At 36.1% G+C, this 27,245-nt stretch overlaps 1 protein-coding gene across 2 annotated transcripts; it reads right to left on the bottom strand.

Moving 5' to 3' along the window:
• Positions 1-1,647: 1,647 nt before the first annotated feature.
• Positions 1,648-27,245, bottom strand: entpd1 (ectonucleoside triphosphate diphosphohydrolase 1). Of its 2 annotated transcripts, none has more exons than XM_051124932.1 (10): positions 27,040-27,245; positions 8,819-8,946; positions 8,609-8,726; positions 5,790-5,940; positions 5,249-5,408; positions 4,868-5,086; positions 3,208-3,459; positions 3,006-3,113; positions 2,791-2,928; positions 1,648-2,634 (listed from the first exon to the last, which is right to left on the bottom strand). In XM_051124932.1, exons 1-10 carry the CDS (start codon positions 27,053-27,055, stop codon positions 2,425-2,427), a joined length of 1,500 nt encoding a protein of 499 aa, XP_050980889.1. In that variant the 5' UTR covers positions 27,056-27,245; the 3' UTR covers positions 1,648-2,424. The 2 variants fall into 2 exon arrangements, with proteins under 2 accessions (XP_050980889.1, XP_050980890.1); XM_051124933.1 differs by lacking the exon at positions 27,040-27,245 and adding an exon at positions 12,594-12,818.

The following is a 27,245-nucleotide window of genomic DNA, read 5'->3' as shown; positions in this document are numbered from 1 at the left end:
ATAGCAATAATAAAGAATGAATGTATATCCTATGCATACTGTAGCATTCCTTAAAAGATATAGATGTACGTGTATATACACAAGCACTCACATTTAACTTTTTCCTCGTCAGCATTTTTTAAAAAATTGCCGGCCACTGCTAGCATTTTTGATCATTTTCACTAAAATTTCATGGCCCCCAGAGTATTTTGTTGTATGTATATATGAACATGCAACATGGCCTCTACTTTTAAACAAAAACGGCCATAACTAATCATAATAATCATTTTACTTATCAACACTTAAATGTAGGTAAGTTTCATTAAAAAAGCAACATTTTGAGCAAAAAGCTGAGAAAATCGCTTTTTTAATCAAATACTACATCTGGGTCATATTCGGTACGATCACCGAAGCAAAGATGCAGCAGATCGATTCCATCAGCACCCCTAAAGCTTGCATACTTCTTCCTGGATCAACATTTCACTCCGTAACATTAGGCAGTTTTTATTTATATGCTGAATTGTTGATGATCGCATTGTTTTTCATATGCATTTGCTTATATCTGCTCATTTTTGTGTCTTCATCATCTGTGTTTCTGATCGGGAGATTCTGGACTCATTCAGGAGCATCGTAATAGCGTTCCCTCGGGGTTGCCAGGTTTTTGCAACAAAACCTACCAAATTGCTACTCAAAACTAGCCGTCGTTAGGTGGAGGTCCCCTGGTGAAAATCTGGAGATAAAATACACTTTTTTTGGCAGGATTCCCCTTGTAAAATTCGTATTCCAGGATCTGTATTTTGTATTATTGGGGTCGCTTTAAACAGCAGACATGAAAAACAACCCGCAGCAACTCTGTGAAAGTAGCCCAATTCCGTGGGAAAATCACAGACTTGGCAACACTTCTCCCGAGTGTACAGCAGTGAAAAAGTGGAAAACTGGAAAATTGGAGGTGCTTGCTGCAGAACCAAATGGGAGGAGCTGGAGCTCTAGCTCCCCCTCGCTGGAGGTAATGGGTGGAGATAGACACCTAACCACACCCTAAGCCTTCCCCTTACCCTATCCTAAACATAACTCCACCTATTAGTTCACACAGAAGTGGAGCTGGACATCCAGAGAGGGGGAGTTGGAGGCCATTTGGCTTTGCAGTAAGCAGTACTTGGAAAAATTCTGTGTTTGACGAGGGAAGCGTTGTCTCATAAATAATATGAACAGTTCCGTGTTTGGTGGGTAAAGAGTTTTAAAAAATTACCATTGGGGTCAGAAAAGAAAAAAGGACATTAAACTGATCTAAAGTGACAGTAAAAAAAATTATTAATTTACAGAAGATTTCCATTTCAAATAAATTCTGCCGTTTTGAACTTTCTAATAAAATTTTTTTTAAGTAAATGCATCACTGTTTCTACACTAAAAACGCTCTTGCTGCACAAGAGTTTTCATTTTTAAAACAAATTCGGATGATTTCTCAAAGATCATGTGACACTGATGACTGATGTAATGGCTGTTGAAAACAGCAATAAATTACATTTTAAAACATTTAAATTATAATGTTCCATATTATTACTCTTTTACTGCATTTTTAATCAAATAAATGCAGCCTTAGTGAGCATAAGAGACTTCTTTCAAAAACATATGCATTTATGCATTATAAATGAAACATATACACAATCAGTCATTTGTAATTTTAATAGAAATTTGCTACAGGTTTTGTTTAAATATATAAAAAACAAAATCTCACACAATTTTACACATCACCATACCCAGGGATTTCATATACAGAATGTGCCTTATAGAAGCAGACATAAACATGGTTTTAGGACAAAGCATTATTTTAACTCTGTTACATCATGATGTTAAAAAAGTGATTGTAATACAAAGCGAGAAACGGTAAGCAAAGAAATAAAAAAAGCCCCTCATTTTGCAATTCAGTAAAAAATGTGCTATGCTGAAAGCCATGTTTAAACAATGATATCCAGTGATTTTCATAGGGCCATAATGCAAAAAAGGTATACAACTAAAGACCTTTCAAGACATTTCTTGATAAGTAAAAAAAAAAATAAAAAGATACTGGCATCAAGAAGATGTGCGCTTTTCTATACATAAAAAAAAAACTTCATTAAAAACTAAAGGCACGTGATATTTTGAATGTCAGTGCACATTTCCTTTTAAGAAAGCTCTACAGCCCCCTTTAAACCCCCCCCAAAAGCTAAAACCTGTACTCATCATGATTTTTAAAAACTTAAGTGGGCACAAAATACACTGGGAATGGAATCTGACGTCCCTTCGGATGGAACCTGTAACCCATCTTTCTCCAAAAACCTGTTTATCCTTCACATGAGGTATGACTTTCAAATTCTGTGAAGTTTAAAACCGTTCAGATCAAGTCAAACATGATTTTGGATTTATAAAAAATTTGTTCTGAAATAAACCACAGCATATTATCCCTGTCTAAATGATGTCTTTCTGGGCTGTTCTAGAGGACCGACGGAAATACAAATACACCATAAGAAGGAGAACAAGGATTAGGAGTGAAAAGAGGAGCATAAATGCGACATATCCCCCATAAGGCATCAGCGGTGTGTCCGGCGCTTCAGCGGGGATCATGTTGGTCAGGTTAAGCATGTAACCCAATGTCCAGCCTGCATCACTGTCTTCTATCTGCACACAGAGCCACAGACACAATAATCTCAATCATTTTCCACATACATTGGCTGCAAAATAAAAATCATGCATTTCATAAATGTTTAGTCTACCTTAAGTGTCTAAATACTTGTATATGGAATAATGTAGCATTTTAATTCACACCATGCTTACCTTCTTAATGAACTTGATGTCTTTCCAGTTTTTGGAGGTGAATTTGTATCCGTCTTCCAGAAGAGTGAGAATGTAGGTTGCTGAGAAGCAGTATTCTGAAAGGTACTTCTCTTTTGTTTTGGGGTGATTTTGTACAATCTACAAAAGTAAAAAAGTATACATTTAGACATCATGTCCCAACAGTTTACCTTCAAAGACATAATAAAGCACTTCACCTTCTTCCATGGTGTAGAACAATACGTTGATAGATTCTGCTTTGTAATGTCTAAAGAATCACTTGTCAGATTCAAAAAGTCCATCACGAAGAAGAAAGCAGAAAAGGCCTAGAGAGTCAAATGGCATAATTATTATCACCAGTTTTGACTTACAACCAGCTATTCAAATTATTTTAAACAAACAATCTTCATTGTTTCTTACCCCAAAATTTCCATCGACAGAAGGCTGGAAAATGCCATTGAAAGAGCATCTCGAATAAGGACAATAGCTGGTATTAAAAACCTTTCTGATTGATTGTTGGCACTGAGACCAATTCCCAGTCCCCACATGGAAGAAACTGCCATTTGCCATTTTCACTCCTTCCATACAGGGTGTATCGAAGACACTTCCTGCCGTCTTGGTGAGGTTATATCCAGGGTGAAAGCAAGGATCCTTCAACTCAATGGGGTGTGTCTTAGGAAAGAAAGAAAAAAAAAAGTAAAAATATAAGTGTAGTTTATATTTTTATATATACATTACATAAAAACACAACAGTTAGGTTTAAATCAAAGCTAAAGTTCAGAAGCTAAAATCCAGTTAAATGTTTTATTGCCCCTAACAAATATTTTTACGTAAAATATAACAATGACAATGCAGTAATTATTTTAATGGATTTGCAAAGTATGTGCAGTAAATGCATTAATATGGTACTACCATACACACACAGCAAAAAATGTTTTTGTAAAAAAAAGTTGTAAGTATAGAAGAAAGACTATAGGAATACATTTACAATAAAAATAAAAAAAAAAAAAAAAAATATATATATATATACACACATATATATATTAGTCTAAAATTTTACTCGCTGATTCTTTGTAATCATTTGTAATTTTTACATGCAGTGAAAACTTTTTTCCTCCAATTTTTTTTTTTTTTTTTTTTTTTTTTAGTGCAACATTGCTTTAATGTATTATTTGCACTGCCATTCAAAAGCTTGGTATCAGTAAGTTTTTAATGCTTTTTAAAGAATTATCTTTTGGTCATCAAGGCTGCATTCACTTAATCCAATATCCAGAAAAACAAACAAAAAAAACAAAAAAAAAAACAAAAAAAAAACAACAGTAATAGTGTGAAATATTTCAATGTAAAGCATCTGTTTTTCTATATGAATATATTGTAAAATGTAATTTATTCCTGTGAGGCAAAGTCGAATTGTCAGCATCATTACTCACATGTCATCACTGTCACATGATCCTTCAGAAATCATTCTAATATGCTGATTAATTATCAATGATAAAAGCTGTTATGTTGCTTAATATTTTGTTGAAACCTGGGATACTTTTAGGATTCTTTAATCAATAAAAAGTTTAAAAGAACAACATTTATTTAAAATATAACTTTTCTGTAACAATGTAAACTACCATTTAAAAGTTTGATGTTAGTACATTTTTGAAAGAAATGTACTTTTATTCACAAAGGATGTGTTAAATTGACAACAAATAATATCAAAGACTATGCTGTTCTTTTAAACTTTTTATTCAAGGAATCCTAAAAAAGAACCACACGTTCCAAAAAAAAAATTTGGCAGCACGACTGTTTCCAACACTGATAATTGATGAAGGATCATGTGACACTAAAGACTGGTGTAATGATGCTGAAAATTCAGTTTTGCATTACAGAAATAAATTATATTTTAAAAATATATTAAATTATAAAACCATTATTTTAAACTGTAATAATATTGTATTTTAATCAAGTAAATGCAGCCTTGATGAGCATAAGAGAATTCTTAAAAAAAAATCTGCACTGTAATATTATAGAATAAGTATTAATTACTATAGACCCATTGTCTAGACATTTTTAATTGCAATGACAAGCATACCTCATCAGCTTTAAATGTTGACTCCATTTTCTTGCCCATAGAAATCTTAAGAACTTGGTCCTTCCCGTAACAGAGAAAGCTGTGGGTGTACAAGTGATAATTGTTTCCGTACAGCCTGAAGTCAATAGAATTGTCTTGCGATTCAATTTCCTGTTGAGGTACGAAGGTTATCTGTGTAGACGCCCCACCCAGGTCCAGAGCTCCAAGCGTCCCTGTGGGCTGCATAATAAACACAGGAAGCATTAGCCATTGACATTTTCACACAGAAATTGTTTTAATGTTCATTCTTATAGTAGATTCACAATGTAGCACTTCACTTCTGTGAAGAAAGGACTTTGGGTTTTTAAAACATTGCTATACCCAGGTTAAAAAACACCATACCTTTCTCAAGTTTTTGCTCAGGTAATTGACTGTAATCCATCCGAAAGCACCTTCCTCTTGGCCCGTAATGATACGAGCTCCCTGATAGGAGAAGGGGTAGCTCTTCAGTGAATGTGCTACAGACTCCAGTACCTTTTCTGAGGCGTCTTCATTCTCCATCCTTGAGAAAATAAATATTATTAGCCATTATCACTTTTAGATAAATCTGTTTAAATAAAATTGTTGAACTACACTACGTTTTGATTCTTTATATTTTTAAAGAAGTCTCTTAAGCTCACTAAGGGTGCATGTATTTGATCAAAAATACAGTTAAAACAACAACAGTGTGAAATATCACAATTTCAAATAACTAGTTTCTGGTCATAGGTTTTAAAATACTAATTATTCCTGGCAAAGCTGAAGTTTCAGTCAAACTTTTGACTGGTGATGTCAAAGATTTACCAGTCTTTCAGCCTTCTAAGCCTTTTATTCAAAGTTATTCTCAGCCACCCTATACACCTTATTTGATTCTTGTGAATTGAGAATATTGACAAATGATTACTTGAGCAGCCTCATGCCTGCTGTGGCTCCCAGGTACACAGGGGTTTCGTGGTGTCTGTGTGCGGGTATTGTTTTCTTGGCTTCCTCCATGCACTTCTGCAGTGATCTGCCAGCCCCCACTGGATTATTGGAGTAACTGGAGATGCCTTTGCCTGCAGGGCATAAAAAACAGAAACAAGTTTTTCAAGAGACTTTGCCTACAGGCTTTTTTTAGCATGCAAAGTGAAATTATGCGGTATGTTGATTACTAACAATAGTTCACCCCAAAATTACAATTCTGTCATGATTTACTCTTGACTTTCTTTCTTACATTTGACCAGAATGTCTGAATTGTTCTACAATGACAAGGAATCAGGACCAGCAGCTGTCAAGCTGCTAAAGGACAAAAAGGTATCATAATAGTAGGGATGGGACGATAAATAGATTCGTGGATCGAATCTGAGATCTTTCGAATGCATCGCGATTCTCTTTGAAATCGATTCTGAGTTTAGATTTTAACAGCAGATGGCACTCTAATCTAGTTTGTATCCGCACACTCAAACGCTCACGAAGAAAAGCAAGTACTGCTCACCGCAGAGCCGAATGGCCTCCAGCTCCCCCTCTCTGGAGGTCCAGCTCCACCTCTGTGTGAACTAATGGGTGGAGTTAAGGTTAGGATAGGGTAAGGGGTGGGGTTAGGGTGTGGTTAGGTGTCTATCTCCACCCATTACCTCCAGCGAGGGGGAGCTGGAGCTCCAGCTCCTCCCATCTGGCTCTGCAGCGAGCACCCTCTCAAGAAAAGTGCTGAAGAGCACTGAGTCATGTAATTTCACCTCGGCTCGGAATGCTTTTATGAGGCGAGATTAATGTAAACACAGCACACTGTGAACAAAGACTACAGAATACCCAAGACTTGTCACCCGTATAGAGGGTATGCATTGACGTCACTTTCCCGCCGGGACACGCCCCCTCAGTCGGACTGAGTGGCAAAAGAGCCTTCAGCGTGAATGGATTTAATAGGGAAGATGCAAAAACGTGAGTAAAACAAACGATAATCAGTTTAAACTAAAGGTTGCTAAACTCGATATAATGTTCCTAACAACTTAAAGGAGAAGTCCACTTCCAAAACAACAAGGCTCTCGGATGCACGTCCACGGGTCGTTCTTGAACGATTCGTTCCTTTTGAACGAATCTTTAATGTGACTTGCGAAGAACGAGTTGTCTCAGGGAGTGATTCGTTCAGTCGTGCATGCGCAACATCCTATTAGGTTCTGTACTGCAATTAGTTCACCTGTTTCGAGTCTTCGGGTTTTGAGTCGTTCGTTCATCTTATGGGGCTGTCACGTGATGCTGATTTTGCTAAAATTAACGAAATGACTCGAAAAAAGATTCATTCATTTTGCTGAACGAGATTCAAAGGTCCGAGTCGGTAAAATGACCCGAACTTCCCATCACTTCTACGAATCACGTCTAAGTTTATCGTCTGTTTACTCCGGCTAAAAAAGGTAGAGTATGGCGAAAAACTCCATCTTATTTTCTCCTACAACTTAAGAATCGTCCGACGCATTGTACCTTTTTGTTTGTAAACAGCGTTTGACTATTTGCACTTTCTTTCTCTTTGCACGTTCGCTTTGTAAACACTGGGTTTGTAGATCCGCCTACGTTCAGCGTGATCTTTCGACATGATTCAATAGTACGTCATGAACGCGCATCCCAGAGCCTGTGCTACACAAGCTTTTGTGCTTAAAAAGTATACACATTTTTATTTTCCGAAAAAAAATGACAGATCGTTTCGCTAGATAAGACCCTTCTTCCTCGGCTGGGATTTAGAGCCCTTTGAAGCTGCATTTAAACTACATTTTGGAAGTTCAAAATCGGGGGCACAATTGAAGTCCATTATATGAAGAAAAATCCTGATATGCTTTCCTCAAAAACTATAATTTCCTTACGACTGAAGACAGAAAGACATGAACATCTTGGATGACAAGGGGGTGAGTAAATTATTTGTGAATTGTTGTTCTGGAAGTGGACTTCTCCTTTAACAAATATCTAGTGGTCAATGGATATTGATGCAGACAGGAATCGTGTTTTCTAACACTTATACGTGTCTGATTTTGACGTTGGGGAAAAAAAAATAAAGCAAATTTGCATGTGAACTCATTTTGTAAATACAAAATAGGTTGGTCTAAACCCCGGTGATCACTTATACCAGTGTTATATATATCATAATATCGTCCAGCTGAAAAACGTATATAGTTTTTGTCAGTGTTTATTTAAAAACATCCAGTTATACAGAATTTAGGATTGTAAATATTTAGTTGATGAGTTAATACAATATTCTACAATACTATATACAGGATATGACTTTACTGCACAATTCAACATATTAACATGAAATGATAACTGCAAATCCATGTTTCACTGCCTGGAGACCATTTGTTTCTTTGAATTGCAGCGATTAATTTGCTTCTCTTTTCAGTAGCTTTCAGCAGTCTGTAAAAATATTTTTAAAGATTTAAAGATGGCCGTCGAGTGAAATGACTTGCCTTAAAGGGACTTTGACTGTGAACACCCTTGTTATTTGCTTCAACCTTTCCGAACTGTATGAATGATTATTTTAGGTTCAAGTGCTTGAAAGGATTTTGAAAAAAAGCAAGCAGTGCCATCTGCTGTTCAAAACTGTGCAGCATTTGGAAAATCTTTGCTGAATCATTTTTCGATTTGCATTGCAACCATTTAAAGAAGTCATACAGATTTCAAAGACATGACGGGTAAGTAAATGACAGTATACATCCAGAAGTATTTCTCTATGCAACTCAATGTAAATTACAGATCATGTACCTTCCACGTTACAGGTGTGTTTCTGTCGTACCATGCCCGTGTTGTTTTCTTTCTCGGCTGGCCATTCATAGATAAACACAGAGGTGTGGGAGGAACCTGCATCCAGAACTATTCCATACTGCCAAGTGTACAGAGACCATTGCATCAGTGAGGTCTGTAAAAATCTAATCTCTTAAAAAGTAAATGGTTCAGGTAAAGTGTTAGTCATACTTTGTATTTCTGGGGTAAAGGCTTGTACTGGATGACAGATATGGCCACCATGATGATGATCCCTCCAGTGATGACACCAGCCAGAAAGATGACCACTGGCCTGTGCCATGGATTTTGGACCTTTACTTCTAAAAAGATAAAATAAAGAGGACAGGTTGACAATTTACACTTATTTAACAGCTTCAGTACTTTCTATTTACTTTACAGTGCAAGGAGAGTAAACACATAAATGAAAAACCATGTTTTTATGTTCTCCATAACATAGCCCTTTAAAAGTATCAATGACAGTGCAAGCTGTTTTCGGTATATTTCAATTGTGGATCCAAAGCAAACTGTAAACAGAGTCTTTGTGTTTACCTTGAATCCAGTGTAAACAATAATCACCATGCAATTTCTAAATAGTGTTTGGTGAGGCTTTTGGTGTTAAAAGAATAAATCAAACGCTAACACCTACTGTCAGTTTAACGGAAAAACAAACAGGGCTTGAAAGCATGAAGGCACGGTGTATTCTGCTGTGCATTACAGCTGTCTCCTGACTGTGTACACAAAGCCTCTAAGAGGCGTTTCATGTGTTTAGGGTTTTCTTTAAGCTTTTTAACGAACAGGACAGTAGAGATTGACAGGAAAGCATGGGGTAGAGAGTTGGGAACGGGACTGGCAAAAGACCACGAGTCAGGACTCAAACTCAGGTCGCCAGAGGTGCTGTTGCACTATGTGTCAGTGCGCTAACTACTAGGCTATCAGCGCCAACCACGCATTCAAGTTTGATGTTGATATTTTACAGATCAGGAGAATTTTCACACGAATAAGAAAATATCCAGTTCTTTTTTCTGTGGCCACAGATGCTGGGATAGACTCCAGTATTCCCATGACCCTAAGTATGAAATGCTGCTTGGAGAATGGATGGATAGCTAATATTTTAGCCAAATTTTATGACTACACCCTTAGGAACAGTGAAGATGCTCCTTGTGAAGAATGTGAATTTTGTGTCCGGAATGACTGATCTAAATCATCTACTCAACACTGTAGCCCAGTGGTTACACAGTCTTAAAATCATCTGAAGGGGAGACCCGGGAATGTTGCAATAATGTTTGAGATGTAACACCATCAGTTTAACCAATCAGAAATGAGCTACAATGGTGAACTCATTATCATACATGACCACCACCCTCTTAAAGTCCACACACATTATCCATCTTTATCTTCAACGCAAAAGTAGGCCTGTGGGTGAGACTTTCAGTTCATTATGCTATAGAGAAATAACGAGAAGAATAAAACTGTTTGCATTACAAACCAGTGTTCTCATAATTAAGATTATACATTAAAATAATATGGTAAGACACACCAATTTGCAATATCAAGCAGTGGAATGAGCCGTTGTGTAAAGCTAAAAATAGCTGGACGCGGAACATACAGAAAGCCAGACCCCCCAAAAAATTTACAAATGGCTTTGCCCACTCTTACAGAAAGAAAAGAGGTTAAGGCTAGAAGGAAGACAGCTGTGGCTATTGTGTATGCGCACATCAATATAGCATAACTTTTGTCACAATGTACAAAAACAATTACTGCATTATTGTAAGAGGTAGGTTTAGGGTTGGGGTAGGTGTAGACGTTAATAAAACAAACGAATGGGTCGAAAATTACATTTTATTGTTAGTTTCTGGTCGGAGCTGTATCCCTTCTAGCCACAACCCAGAAAAAGGTGTATAAATTGCCCTTATGTAAAAAATTAATGGATATTAAATGATAGGTGTCATCATCAACTGGTATCATCAGAGTCAGTATTTTACATAACATTAACGCAAGCTTTCTATAGCATACATTTATTTAGCATTTACACTATTATTTTGAATTTTTAAAAGATTGAAATGAAATAAGGTTGGTGATGGGATGCCATAATTCATTTGAACAAGCAAATCTGAATACCTCAACAAATATAAAATAATGTTTTCAGTTAGTTTCATTTATCTGTATCAACTACTCAACACTGTACATCAATGTTTACGTAGTATTATAATCATCTTAAAGGGGAGACCTGGAAATTTTGCAGTAATGGGTGAGATGCAACCCCATCGGTTTAACCAATCAGAAATAAGCTACAGTGGTGAACTCATTATCATGCATGGCTTCCACCATCCCGAAGTCCACACACAGTATCCACCTTTTTCTTCAACACGAAAGTAACCCTATGGGCGAGACTTCCGGTTTATTATGCTATAGAGAAATAACGAGAAGAATAACAACGTGCAGTAAATAGTAAAACTGTTTGCACTACAAACCAGTGTGTTCATAATTACGATTATACATTAAAATACGGTGAGACACATCAATTTGCATATGAAGCAGCAAAATAAGTTGTTTTGTACAGGTAAAAAAAGCTGGATGCGGCAGCCAACCCCATAAAATTTACAAATGGCCGCACCCGCTCGTACGTAAAGAAAAAGGTGGATAGGGAAATAACGAGAAGAATAACAACATGCAGTAAACGGTAAAACTGTTTGCAGTACAAACTAATTAATTATAATTAAGATTTTACATAAAAATAATTAGGTAAGACACAATAATATCTACAATATCAAGCAGCAAAACAAGCTTTTTGTACAGCTAAATACCCATAATATTTACAAATAGCTGCACCCATTCTTACAAGAAGAAAAAGTTGGATAAATTGCCCTTATGTAAAAATTAATTGATATTAAATGACAGAACGTCATCTGAGTCAGTAATGTTATATAACATTAACAAACAGGCTAATTTTTCTCCAGCACATTTACGCTACTATTTTGAATTTTACTTTGAAATAATATGGTAAGACACACCAATTTACTATATGAAATAGCAAAACAAGGTGTTTTGTACAGCTAAAAATAGCTGGATGTGGATGAGACCTACAGCCAAACCCATAAAATTTACAAATGGCCATGCCCGCTTTTATGTGAAGGTGGATGGGGAAATAACAAGAAGAAAAACAACGTGCAGTAAAAGGTAAACCTGTTTGCACTACAAACCAGTGTTTATAATTAAGATAATACATTAAAATAATATGGTAAGACACCAAGTTGCAATATTAAGCAGCAAATCTTACAGGAAGAAAAAGGTGGATAAATTGCCTAACTCGTACAAATTCATACGATTTTAGCGAAAACGTGAATGAATTCGTACGAATGACCAACACCTAACCTCCCACTGAAATTAGCCACCTCGTAAAATAAGTACCAATTGGTCGTGAGATAGCGTTGGTATGTTATATAACATACAACATTTCTATAGCATACTGTACATACTGTACATGCACAGGCTAATTTTTCTCCAGTAGGGTGAATTCACGTTGATTGGGACACTTTTTGTCATTGACGTTATTATTTAGAATTTTTATAAAAAAATAAATGAAATAAGGGTGGTGATTGGATGCCGTAATTTCTTCAAACAAATCTGAATACCATAATAAATATAACATGATGTTTACAGTTAGTATTTCAGTTCTGGTCACGCATCGTGTATGACTGATTCTAATTTAGACAGACATCTAGGTATTATTAGTTTCTAAACTACCTTAATTTATAACATTTAGTTTAAAACACAATAATAAAAAAAAAAAAAAAAAACAGTCTGAAAAAAGCAACACATCCCATCTCCCTGGATAGTTTCTACTTCTACTTCTTGCAAGCCAAATAAGGTCAAATTTCATAAGGTTTAAAGTAAAGCGGAAAGAAGTTACAGTATATGCAGCAAAGAAGCATTTAAATCAGCGCGCCTCGTTGCGCTTTTCACCTACCCATCAGTACACGCGCCGGCTTTTCTGACTGGAGAAAACGGTGTGAAGACGGCTGTTGCGGTTGTTGTGGTAAGTCCCCGCCAAAAGGAGTACTAATCGATTCCTGCGTGCTGAATTACAACCTAGTCGTGCAAGTTAGCTTCTGTGTAGGAATTTGTTAAAGTAACAATCAATCACACCTGTGTGCGTAGCTGCGGTTCTGCTTGGCACAAATGTTTTCGAGCGATTTTGGGGAAACACCCTTTAAGCAAGTGGAGCCAGGCTTGCAGTGACGTCGCGGGCGGGAGTGAGCGGAATTCCCTAGTGCACCAGTTCGGGGACTGAAACACTTTGGAGAGCATGTGTGAGCTGCATACAAATCAGCCTTTAGAACCGAAGCGTCTGTCTTTGCATGCAAGTCAGTGGCATTCAAGTGTTCTAGACTTGCATGAACTATTTAAAATGAATTTATGTTAGATTTTTATTTTTTTAGAATTGTTTTGTTAAAATGTTTTAAATGCACTTTTTAAATGCACTTTGCATTTTAAGCATGCAGATGCTGTTTCCCAAAACAAATAGCACAGCTGTTGTTTTCTTAAAGCAATAAACAAAGCATTAAAATTTAACTTAAATTCTAGAGTCTGTTTCTCACAAGACCTGAAATACAGTGCAATGACTGCATAACTTATTTGGACCACTTTATGACAGTTTTATGTAGTTTGACAACCCCCATTCCACATTCCCTTTCGATCCAGAAGAGATTGCCAAGATTTATTTTATTTATTCACCCTTTGTATTCCACAGAAGTAAATTCTATGAGGGAAAGTAAATTTTCATTCATTTGTTTTTTTTTATTATTCTTAAGTGAGAAATACAGTGCGTTAAGAAAGAAGTACATACGGGTTTGGGAAAACATGAGAGTGATATGAATATTATTTTTTTGACATATAAGGAAGATGCTGTTATCCAGGACAAATTGCTCTGTTCTCATTACAACATACTCCACCCAAAATATTTTACTCTGTGCATCATGGTCTTTTAATTGTCCTAAGATGACTTGTAGTGGTAAGTAATCAGTCGCAGTCTAGTTATAGACTGAAAATATTATTTCAGGTTCCTTCTTGGTTTCTTTCCCTGAATTGAAAGGCTTAATTAAGCTTGGATAATCTGCAGTTTTATCTGGACACAATGCAAATACTCTATCATATAAGAGGTTCTGTAAGATTTTTTTTTTTATGTTTTTGAAAGAAGTCTCTTATGTTCACCAAGGCTGCATTTATTTGGTCAAAAACTGTTTTGTATTTTAATATATTCTAAAATGTGACTTATTCATGTGATGCAAAACTGAATCCTAGCAGGTCTTCAGTGTCACATAATCCTTCAGAAATCATTCTAATATGCTGTCAATGTTGAAATTAATTTTTTGTGGAAACTGTGATTTTTATGATGAATAGAAAGTTCAAAAGAACATCATTTATTTAAAATCTGTCACTTTTTATCAATTTAATGCATCCATGCTGAGTAAAATAATTAATTATTGACCCCAAACTTACCCCAAACTGTTGTAGAATGTAAAATTAGAGTTATAATTTTGCAAGGGCGCTATAAAAACACTGCTGAGTTCTTGAACAGCAAGAGACATTCCTAAATGTCCAAAGCTGCATCAAAATTATGACATAGGATATAGCAGATAAGATTAAAATATCCAGGCGCTGGTCTGTTTATGTAAAGACTGAGCAGACTAAACAGATTTAAAAACTATAAAGGTATGTCATATTGCACAATGCACAGATCAAGATACTGTCTGAGGAGAACAGCTGTACAAACAAACCATGCAAATTGCAGTTGCTGGTCCAGGTTTGGATTTATGAAAGTCAGAAGAGCATTTAATCACAGGATCTGTTTTCTGAATGCCAATTTTCGATTTATGGGTAAAATCATGTGTGTGTTTAACTTAGAGATTTTCACTTTTTTTTTTTTTTGTAAAAATTTATTTAGAGCGTTTTATGCCTTTATTTAGATAGGACAGTGTAAGTGGACAGGAAGCAAAGTGGGAGAGAGAGAGAAGGGGTTGGGATTGGGAAAGGTCCACGAGCCAGGATTCGAACTTGGGACGCCTGCAGGACAACGGCGCTACACTCTAAAAGTGCTGGGTTAAATACAACCCTGGGTAAAATATGGACAAACTACAAAATATGGTTGTTTTGACCCAGCGGTTGGGTTACTACCCAGAAGGTTGAGTTTAAACATTTAACCCAACTGCTGGGTCAAAACAACCCAATTGCTGGGTATGTCCATATTTTACCCAGCAGTTTTTAGAGTGTATATGTTGGCGCGCTATCCATGAGGCTATTGGCGCCAACAAGAGATTTTCACGTTTTGTTCTATAAAATAAATTACACATCGTCAAACATGAATTTTGAACATTTTAAGTTGCTAACAAATTGCTGCAGAAGGACTATGTCAGTATTCCAATCAACAGCGAACTTAAAGGAATAGTTCCTTCGAAATAGAAATAGAAATGTACTCATCCTCAGCGAATGGGTGTCGTCAGAATGAAAGTCCAAACAGCTGATAAAAACATCACAATAATCTAAGTATTTACATGTTTCCAGTCCACCAGTTAAAGGGATAGTTCACCCAAAAATTGTGTCATTAATTACTCACCCTCATGTAGTTCCAAACCCGTAAGACCTTTGTTTGTCTTCAGAACACAAATTAAGATATTTTTGGTGACCCACCACAGACACCATGTTTAAGGTCCAGAAAGGTACCAAGAACACAGACAAAATAGTCCATGTGACATCAATTTTATAAATCTGATTTCATCAAAAATATCTTCTGAACAAAGGTCTTAGAACAGCTGTAGGCTGGAACAACATGAGGGTGAGTAATTAATGACACAATTTTCATTCTTGGGTGAACTATCCCTTTAATGTGTTGTGAAGCTAAAAGGTGCGAGTTTGCATTTTAAATTTAAACCACATAGTCCATAGTCCATAATAATGCTCCTTACAGTGGCAAAAGTCCATTCCATGTTGTCCTCTCAACTGTTTTAGCTTGTAAATGGTGCTTGATTTGTGCATATTTTTCTCCTGATAAAGATGAGACAACTTCTTCACTGGAGAACGCTAAATTTTGAATAGATGTCTCATATTTTAACCAGAAGCAATGTTTGAATTTATAAACGTCTTAATGATGGATTTGTTTTTTACAAACACACATTTTTTCGCTTTACTGGAGTTGTTTCGATAACTTGTGAATTGTGTTTAGACTGTTATTTCGACGGCACCCACTCACTGCAGAGGATTTATTGGTGAGAAAAATATGCAGTGCTAACTTTCTCCAAATCTTGATGAAGAAACAAACTCATCTGCACCTTGAATGGCTTGAGAGCAAATTTTAATGTTCAACTATTACTTTAAACTGACATTCATGTGGTACAAGTAATTAAAGGAGGAAGCCCAATGGTTAATTAACCTTTTGGAATGACCTACATATTTTCTTAAGACTGAACAGCTGTGTTTTATTGCTCTGAACACTTACTTTGTTGTTTTCATTTGTGATGTTGCAGTATTCATATCATTTAATGGAGTAATTACAGCGCAAATCTTTTCATGTGGAAAATGGCTTTTCACTTCTGATTAAGACGTCCTACACTATTTTCCCTTAGCTGTTTCTTGGGAATACATTGCTTGACAGTACAGAATGTTTGCAAAACAGCAGGACCACTGTTATGTTAACAAAATAACATTAAAACCAAACAACCCAATCAGTGGTCTTTTATAGACAAATCCTCTTCTCCACTGTGTTCACTGCATTCTTCCAAACAAACACCCATCCCAGATAAAACGCATCACTTCTGAGCTTTTACTGTAAATGTCTGTAGGTTTCTGCAACGTGCAAGTTGTTACCCATATAGCCATATTGACTGGGGCCAAAAACAATCTCCAGCACCAGTGGCGTGTTGTTTGCCAAACTTCATTATGAAACTAAGTTGTATTTCCTCTTGAGCAAAGGGAAACAAAAAAGCTTTCTTTGTCAAATTGCAGTCTTTCAGAGAATGTTTGAACAGCAACCTACATGTCTCAGCTGTGACTATGTTATTGACTGGAACACGAGAGATACGTCAATGCACACTCATGCTCTCAAGAAAACAGAACAAATTCGTACATAGATTTAGACACTGTCGTTATTTACTAAATCCTTTCAACAGCATAGTACAGTGCTGACTGTAGTCTCATCAGCCTGAAGAGTCACTGTAGTCCAATCCGTGACTAAACATGTTTAGTCAGGTTTAATGTCTTCACTGTAACACTCATCTGCACTAACACGCCTCAGGTTCCTGAGTAAGCTTGTATGAGGTAATCCATGTCAATGTGACACTCTGTAGACATGGTAAATAATGGTAGATGTCTCTTCACACCCTACATAGTGAACTCCAACAGTGGCTCTTGCAACACGATCGTGAGAAAGCATGATATCAATGGTGTCATGTTGTAATGTCTTTGGGTTGTTTTGTGTTATCATGAACCAAATCGACAGCTTTTCCTTCAAACAATGAAAGAATGAAATTCAATTCTTCATTCAAATGAGTATAAATTTCCATCTATTGTATCTGGGGAAAAAACTAATAGTATAAGTTGCTTTTATGATCGTCATAAATTGTCAGTTTTGCTCACAAGCTTGCTTTTGAGCCACTCCCTTACGAAAAAGAAGTTTATTCAAGTGTGCTATTAGTATACTTCTTTTAAACTAAAAATAGGAAAGTATACTTTCAGTCTACTTTTTATGTACGTCTCAGAAATGTGCTTTATATACTTATCAGAAATATACTTAAAATTACATTTAAGTATACTTGATTTATACTTAGAAAAAGTATTTGAGCTATACTTGTGCTCTGAGAATCTGTGTTTTCATTGTTATATATGAGAGATGCTATTACACATCTTTTGTACAAAATTGCCAAAACACAAGTGAAGAAGAAACAAAAACAGATGCTTTCACACTGTAAAAAATGCAAATACATATTTTCCATTTTACAAAACATTTTGTCTCAAATACTAAAAAATGCTATTTTTTTAAACTAAAAACCCTTGTCAGACCAATAAAATTACAATAATGTTGTCCCAACTAGTCAAACACAGTTGTCTGAACAAAGAATTTCATATTGTTAAAATTTCAAGGCTTTGTAAGTTCCCAGCATGCATTAAACTTTTTTGTTGTTGTTTTGTCATTATTGTTAGTTATTTGTTGTACTGTGATGTACAGATCTAATCTTTTTAATATCTGCTGATTGCCACCGTTCTTGAGGTTTGTGTATCTAGTTTTGAGGCTTAGATATTTTTAACCACTTATATCTATTTCCTGGATATCTTAATCTTGTAAAATGCTTTACAAACAAAGACAATGTTGTCTACATATTAGACTAAGTTATTTATAATGTTGAGTATGTTCAGATGTTCATATAACAAAATATATACAAATTAATACCTAAATAGTGACATAGTACTATATTTAAAGTATGATATAAAGTTCACTTAAAGAAAACTTACGAGTATACTTAAAGTATAAAACTACTAATCTTGTAGTTTACTGAGAATTTACGTCAAAGTGTACTAAAAATGCATAAAAAAGTATTTAATTAGTAAACTATCAGTATACCTATTAGTTCACTTTTAGTATACTTGCAGTACAAACTGAAAACATAGATGTAAACTAGTTGTGTACTCAGAGTTTACTACTGTTATACTTATAAAGTATAATACTTAAAAGTATACTTTTATATACTAGAAATTGGGCCAATTAGTCCCAAGGAGTATAAAAGTAGTACACTGAGAAGTATACTACTAGTATGCTGATATTTGTATACTTACTACATAAAGTGTACTTAAAAATATACTTGAACTTTACTTAAGTATACTTAATAAAATAAACTTGAAGTATACTTCTTTTTGGTAAGGGACTGGTACAATCTTTAGTATAACATTTTTTTGTGTACAATTTTATTTTAATATTTTAAAAATAAATGTAAAATCACATTTCTATTATTATTGTTATTTTATAAAAATTACATGTTTACAATTACATGTTTACAATTACAGCAATATATGAAAATTAAAATCGTGAGAAAGCATGTTATCAAAGATGTCAGGTTGTATAGTCTTTGGGTTGTTTTCCTCCTTCGTTTAAAAAAATAATAATTTGTCCACATGAAAACGCAAAAACACGCTGTGAAGCACTGTCCGTAAACATAAAACCATATGGGCTAATCAGAAGCCTGAAAAAAGTGCACACTCCGACATCACAAGCCAAAATCTCCGGTTTCACCATCTAAACAACAATCTGAGTTTCTGAAAATGTTCACTGTGGCAGGAGTTTTAAAAAAGGTTCGGTTTTAGTGACCTAATACTGTGTTTGTGTGTGGACAAATGGCCAAACCACTTAGAAAAAGCTGTGATTTTAAAAATACCCGTCTTTATGTGGACAGGGTCTCATTGTGCCCAGTCCTGCTCCTAGGGGCCAACGCCAACCAACTCCAACACACTTGCCTGAAAGTATTATCAAAGCCAATAGAATTCAAGCCTGCAACCTGTAGCCAAAAAAGCGTAACGGCTAAAGCTAACACTTCTGGTTTGGGAAAGGAGACCAGAGGCTGTTGTTGTTGAATGGATGTTAGTGGAGTAGAGGCTTCACTAAGCTGAAAAAAATGTGTTTTTGGAGGAAACAGCTCATCATTTAATGAATCGACCGCCTATCTGCTAATTTTCAACATGTTTTACACTAAACAGTAGTTTTGGATTAAACTATTTTTAAGGTTTACGCTGAAAAAAAAGCTATTTTTTATAAGAGAAGTCACTGACTTTTTGTGACAAGTGGGATTTAGCTTATGCCACTTCCTATTCATTCCGATGGTATCTGTAAACGGCGTTTGAAGTCTGACTCAAATTCAGTTATGTCAAGACTGTAATGTAATTGGTTGTAAGGGCACACCTAGGGCAATCCATGTTGACCGCTACACTTTCTCCAATAGTAATACAGACCCTCTCATCTCCCAATAGTAAGAAAATCTCTGGTGGTACATCTGAAGACCTTGGTTAGCTGTTCAGGTGTGTTTAATTAGGGTTTGAGTTAAACTCTGCAAGTCAGTGGCTCTCCAGGAACATACATAACAGCTAAGACAGGACACCCCAGGACACTCAGGCTGCCATTCTCTTCTACTTCTCGAAAAGAATGAGGATGTAGTCAAAAATATTGTGGGTTTCCAGAAAATACTGTATGTATACTCCCTGGACCTCTGCTTCTCATAAATACTACCATGTATTTGTACATGTTTTTTTTCAATGTTGTGATAGTCAAATGAAGTGGATTTGAAAACAGATGAAGTTTGGTAATAAGGTAATACTTTTTTTTATTTTTAAGCCCGATTCAGCCATGTATTCAGTGTGTGATAGCGTGTGTGAGTGCAGGCGGTCAACACATTTGCTCTAGATAGCTACCCCAGATAGCACACGCACATCTACAAAATGTCTGTTAAAGATCACTTGATCTGGAAAGCATCTGCTGTGTACGAACATCTGACAGATGTCTGCAAAATGTCAGTTTTACATACATTCTAAATCATAAAAATCTTAAAGGGGTTATCGGATGCCCATTTTCCACAAGTTGATATGATTCTTTAGGGTCTTAATGAAAAGTCTATAATATACTTTGGTTAAAAAAATTCTCAATGGTTGTGTAAAACAACACCCTTTTTACCTTGCCAAAATCAGCTCTGCAAAAATCATCTCATTCTGGTCGAGGCTGCTTTAAATGCAAATAAGCTCTGCTCGCTCCACCCCTCTCTTCTCTCTGTGGAGAGACGCGCCTGTTTACTTTAGCCGTGTTTAGCCACGTTTAGCTGCTAAACTTGCTAACTAGCACATTACTATGAAAGGCGATCCAAGGATTCATAAAAAAAACCCTTATACTCACTTCTGCTGTAAGTGAAGCTGGATCACGAATGATTTGTGCGAACATAGACGGATATATGTAGATCGGGAGGCACATTCCCTTCACAAGCAAACGTAATGTACTGCCTCTTCAGCGGCTCAGATGTTGGGAGTAAATGTGGACTGTTACAGCTGATCTGAGCTAAAACCCTCATGTCAATCAACTATCGTGGGAGCGGCCTCTGCGGGTGTGACGCCACAACAACAGGCATCTGAGAATGGCTCGATTTGAAAAAGGGAATATTATTTTTGCAGATTAATTAAAAACCACTGCATGGATTTTTATCATTATAGGGTAGATTTGTACATACACTGCCAACACACAATAATGTTAAAACATGTAAAAGTGAACTTGATGAACTCTGATGACTCCTTTAAAAACATCTAATAGATGTCTATTTGACATCTAATAGAAAACATCCTATAGACGTATTGCAGATGAGCAAACACTCTTAAAAATACGTCTTCCAGATGTAAATGCAGGCGTCAGACAGACGTCTCTGTGATGTATGTGTTCTAGAAGGGACACCTTTGTTCAGCATCTAAATTATTTTTCGCCAGAAGTTATGATTGATAAAAATGTCTTTGTACTCTTTTAAACTAAAGTTGCTGTTATCTAATAACCCTCAGACAAGCGCTTGTCAAAGTAGCCATCCGCTATTTTGTTGTTGTTCTGTCTCTTTAGTTTTGTTTTCTACTGTGAAACAGCAGCCAGTGCTGCCACCTCATGGAACAACTGAATAGCGCAAAACCAAGTCAGTGCGCATGTGTGACCTACACATACAAAGTATGTTTTTATGGAATTAAGTTAATTTTGTTGCTTTCGAAAATCAAGTTCATATTTTTTTGTGGTCTTAATGTTCTTTAGAACTATCGTTTGGGAAAAGTTGTTAAGATCTGCGCTTGAGATCTGCAAAATTGTGTAATTATGCCTACAAGCAGGACAATTCTAAACATCCAAAACTTGACCCTTTTGTATGCAAATACAAAAGGGTCAATATCTCATAATGACAATATCTCATAATGACAGGTATTTTGGATCTCGCTGTAGGCTTTCAGCTAGCAGTCATTCAAGATTTGCAGTAACAAATGCTTTTCCACTGACTGTTCATTTCCCATTCATTTGTGTGTGATTCTTTTTTTTTTTTAGAGAGGTAATAAAATAAATTGTGCCTTTCTTCCCTCTTTGCTATACTATCTAATAGAGTAAAGTCCATTCGAAAGCAATCAGACTGTTTTTTAATGTCAGAGCCAAGAAGCCTCTTTAGATCAATGGGCTTAGGTTACACATTATGTGAGTTATTCAGTCTTATAGGCTGATGAAGACAAGAAGTGTCTGGTTTAGTGGTTTGAAAACTTGCACTCAGACTTTCCATAAGAGAGAACAGCTTTTGTCACACCCCTGAAACGTGTGCCAGTGTGATCTTGTGGTCAACAGGCTTGTCAGCACAAACACATGTTCAAAGAGGACAGATTCCCATCAAATGTCTTCGAATCTGTCCTCGACTGCCTTCAACAATGCTAATTCTTAGTGTGCTTCTTTAGAATGATCATTTAGGGAAAGTGGTTAAGATCTGCTCTTTGATCTCCATAATAAACAAAGCTAATGATGTTTTTGTCATAACAGGAAAGGCATAATTATGAGATCCATTATTTGTTTTAGGAGACATTATACTATGTAGAGTTATAATTATAATCCTCTGTTTCCCTGTTGCATGAAATGAAATGACCATGTAAAGTGTGATGTATACATTTCAGCACAGAAATATTTCAAGATGGTCTTCCCCAAACGGTTTGTTGTACCAGAAAAGGATGTTTATTTCAACTGCTGTGAGCTGTTATGTTGTTAAAGGAAGTGAGCTGTGAGTTGTGAAATGACTAATGACTAGACACTACTTATCCCATCCTGCAAAAAGTATATTTTCGGATATATTTTCTCATTGTAAAATAAAAATATTGAGAAAAACTGAAAAAGGTACTGGTAATTATTATCTTTTTTTTTTTTTGCCAGGACATTATTCGTTAATTTACGAATTAGGTTTCCTTTAATCCTAAAACATAAATCATATTGACAAAAACAGCTGTCAAAAACAAACTAATCGCTTCACACTAACAAATTATTATTTGAGTGACACAAAATTGGATTCAACAAACTTATGTAAATAATATCTCAGCCAACAAGCTTAAGGAAGCCTGATTGTGAAAATCTAAATCTCAAAATTATCATTAATCTTTGCCAACAAGCAACATATCACCTTTCTTGTTACATCTTTCTCCGGATAGACAGTCAAGCCCAAGCACAGATATGCATTTCCTGTATTAAAAAATAATCCAGAATTCATTTCCACTTCACTACCACCCACTCAAATGCAAATCTTCTTTGCAGTTTTGTAAAATAACACTTGCAATCTGTTTAAGCATGTTAACTTCACTGTGCTAAACCAGTGATTTTAATTGATTTATTTAAAGCAAACTGAGAAAGCACTGCTTTCTAGAGAGACGCTCCAGGGATATGTAAAATGTGTTTTTTTTCCTGGCAGTCAAATGGGCCTTGAGCCAAATGTTTGATTAAGAAAGTTTTAGAAGAGTATATATATATTTTTTATCAGTTTTGAAATACACATCAGATTAAATTAATGAGACTTTCCATATTCTTTTTGTTTTATTAGGCAGTAAACTAACTTAAAACAAGAAGCTTGTAAATTCTTGAACCAAAACCTGATGCTAACTGGCAAGTGGTTTGGGGTTGGTGATTACTTGAATTTTCAGTAAATGCCATTGTATTACTCAGCCTGAATTCTCACAATGATTCACATCTTTCATGTTTAAAAAAGGTACAACAATCAGATAGACAATACATCTCAGAAGTTTACTCATTACTGAGCTTAAGTAAGTTCAGTATGCATTTATTTTAGCTGGAATTAATTTATTTAAAAGTTTAATAATGTAAAAACATTTGAAAATTTACAGTTTATCTCTGACAAACATTCTCACAGGTTCTCACCACATTCTGACATCACGAACATTTAGGACAGTGGTAAGGTGTTTAGTTTCAGACTCAACCTACACGTCATTCACAGGATCTTTGGTATGTCATGAAAGATCTTGTGACATGCAATATACCACATTGTGAGGTTACAAAAAAGCCGTTTTGCATGCAACATTTTCCTATATGCCCTATTTCACCTCACAATGTATGTAAATATTTAAATGATAATTTGGTAGTTTGGTAACACTTTACAATAAGAATCCTCTGCAGGACTGCCAATTCTCATGCATTTAGCATGGAATTTGCACTGTTCTCATGCTCTCACGCAATCATTTGAAACTGTAATATTATATTGGCAAAACAGATTTGGTAAACACCAGTGCTTATTTGTTGTGCTAAGTTGTCACTCTTGGGAGCATCAGAGTTTCTATTTACAACCGCTGAGCATTCTAGCCAATCACAGACATATCTGCTGTTTTTCTGAACATGTCTGATTGACCATTGTGTTCAAGTTGGTCCTGCACGCTCATGAATGCTCTCATTGTAACAAAGTGTACTGTGTGGTGTAGGAGAGCTTTACTGATTATAACCGAACTTCGTGCGATCGCGATGAACTGACTGACAGCTTTTTAGTGATTATGTATATATGTAGGCTACATATAATCCATTCAGAATTTGAATCAGAGTTTTGTTTTTCATGCTACTAAGGCTGGCCACACACTAGACTTTAAGGCCGATTTTCACCCTCGAACGAATGGGGGATGTGGTTCGATTCTAGGCTTGTCGCAAGCGATTCTTTTGTCCAAAAAATCCTCTATTGTGTGGTGTCATAATGATTATTAACTGCTCCTAATCGAGACGGAGCATCTCTAAACTCAAATTGTAAATATCAGACAGGTTACAAATAGATGTGCATTAATAGGAAAATATAGAGGGTTTGCACTTACGTCACGGTTTGGTCAGTTACCCGGATGCGTGGCCATATTGGCGATATTCGGATGTAAACGACAGCATTGACTGCACAATTAATGTACTACTGAATGCGTTGTTCTGCTAATTTATGCTGTCTAATCCACACACACACAAAAAAAAAAAAATATGTGGAAGCTGTTAAATCATATAGAGAAGGACGTACTAAGATGGAAAGGGTGCAATATTTTGACAAACTGAAGTTAATAGGTGGTAAAGATACAAGCCATATTAATTAAGATGTTAGCCTAATATTTCAGCACAAACACGAATGTTGTCAAGATTCTTGCTCTGAAAATCCTCTTTCAGTTTGGCAAACCACAAATGACTTTTCTTCCTCAGACAGTTCAGTACCTTCTCCTTCATTTGTTATAACTTTTGGCAGTCTATAGTAGCCCAGATGTTTATTTCTGGTCCGGCCAATTAGTAAAGGCGAAAACTTGACAATAACTGACCATTTCCAGCAGCAATAATCAATCAAATATGTGAGTTCCATTCGGTTCACTGACATTGTTTACGTTCAGTGCTGCCAATAAGGCTGATTGATGACACATTGTGAAAACACTCTATATTGTAGTGGAGTGTTAATTGAGTCAAAAGAGGGTTTGCACTTACGTCACGGTTTGGTCAGTTACCTGGATGCACGGCCATATTGGAGATATTAAGATATGAGAATAATATTTCACTTAACTGACTGGAAATCATATAAAAAAAACACGAATGTTGTCAAGATTCTTGCTCTGGAAATCCTGGTTCAGTTTGGCCAATCAAAAACGCCTTTTGTTCCTCAGACAGTTTTTGCACTCTTCTCCTTGAATTTTGGCAGTCTGTAGTACTCCAAATGATTTTTCCTGCTCTGGACGATTAGTACAGCCCAAAACTTGACAATAACTGACCATTTACAGCAGAAATAATCGACAAAATTTGCACGTTCCATTCGGTGACATTGTTTACGTTCAGTGCAACCAATATAGCCAGTTAATGACACGTCATGAAAAACTATATTTGGTAAGCTATGTATCAAAATATATTTACATGAATATATTTTCTACCAATGTGTTTTTCGGACCTGAGCTTGCATGAGTTAACAATGAACAGTTGTTTTTTAATTAACAAACGTTAACAAATACATAAATACTGTGATAAATGTTATGCTCATTGTTGAAGTTTATGCCTTAACTAGCATAAACTAATGGGACCACCTTAAGTGTCGTTCCACTTGTTCCTTCTACTCTTTATAAACAATTTCCATGTTTTAAAAGCTTATTTTGCCCAAAGATTCTTGAAGTAGCCCTATAAATAAAAGGGAATCACTACAGGTTTCCAAAAGAGGCCCTGTTTGTGGGAGGGGTGGGACTTCCTGAAATGCACAAGACTGGAATAATGAGGAACGTCTGCGCTGACCTTGTTGTGTCAGCTACAGGAAGTTTAGTTTGCTCAATGCAGGGTTAGAAAGATGGCACCGTGAGTATGTTTCCTCATTTTGGCATGTGAAAACAGAAATAGTACTTCTCCTAACAAAAACTTTCCGTTAATTGTTTGCCCACAAGAATGGAAAACTTTGTAAGATATAACTTAGCTGCAATTAACTTGCTTTTTAGCCATGGTTACAATGGGAGATATTTTGTTATCGTGACTACTCAACTACCAGATGGCCTGTCCAGTCCCAGGAAGAAATCCTCTGGTGTTATGTAACAGTCTTTCCCTCTCTCCCTTCCTCTCTGACGATATCTCCGCGCTCTCAGTCTAGCACAAACTCTTACAGAGTCCTGCTGCTAAAGCCGTTGGATGGACACCAGATGCTGAGACCTGACAACCACACAGCCTGCAGAGGATTCCTGTATTTTTTTATCTTCCTTTATTTACAATGCTTTTAATAATCTGTTTACATGCCTAAACCGAATATAGCACAAGATCACAGAACCATAGTGGATTATCCAGCCACTTTACCAGTTCCTGATCTATAATAGGGCTTCTTAGTGGATGTATATAAATCTAATGCATGAACTTTTGAACTTTTTGACAGGTAGTTCATCAGGTTAATACAAACTGCTTGCTTCAAAGGACATCTTAAACCCTTTTAAGGAGGTGAGAAAGGAGGTGAGTCCATCTGGAATTTCCATTGAGATCATGTCACTGATTTAAACCAAAAATGTGAATTATTTGAATTGCTGCATTAGTTCATCTGTTAGCGCAGCAAGCAACAGATGTGTAATTAGAAAACCACTAACAAAGCATGTGGGAAACTAAAAACTCTTTGTTTGAAGTTATTGCACAAAGATGAATGAGGATAATAAATCTTCACAGAACCATGCTTTTAAGTTAACACTTCATTTAGCATACGAAACATCCACAAAATTAGATCACTTGGAGTGTATTTATAGTTCTCCTGCTCCAAATAATGTGCTCCTAAACTTCCTGCCTTCCGTTGTGCACTCCGTTCCAAATTACATCCTGCCCTGCCGTGAACCCGATATGGTGAAGTGTGTGTTCATGTAAGTGGTTGTCATAGACTCACCTCTCTGTTCATCCATGAATGCAGCGTCCTATAATCCTCTCTCTCTTTCAGTCTCACCCTCTTTCTGACTCGTCCCAGTTTCAGAGTGCTGTTTCAGATGTTTGGCTCGGCTTTCTTAGAGGGTCTTTCCCATTCTTGAGGTTCTTTATAAGGCTAGGGGGCATGAGTGGGCGGGCCAGTCGCCAAGCTTCCCCGTCCCTCCCTCC

Source organism: Labeo rohita, chromosome 12 (assembly GCF_022985175.1).
Source record: "Labeo rohita strain BAU-BD-2019 chromosome 12, IGBB_LRoh.1.0, whole genome shotgun sequence".
Lineage (NCBI taxonomy): Eukaryota > Metazoa > Chordata > Actinopteri > Cypriniformes > Cyprinidae > Labeo > Labeo rohita.
This window is presented reverse-complemented; position numbering and strand designations above follow the sequence as displayed.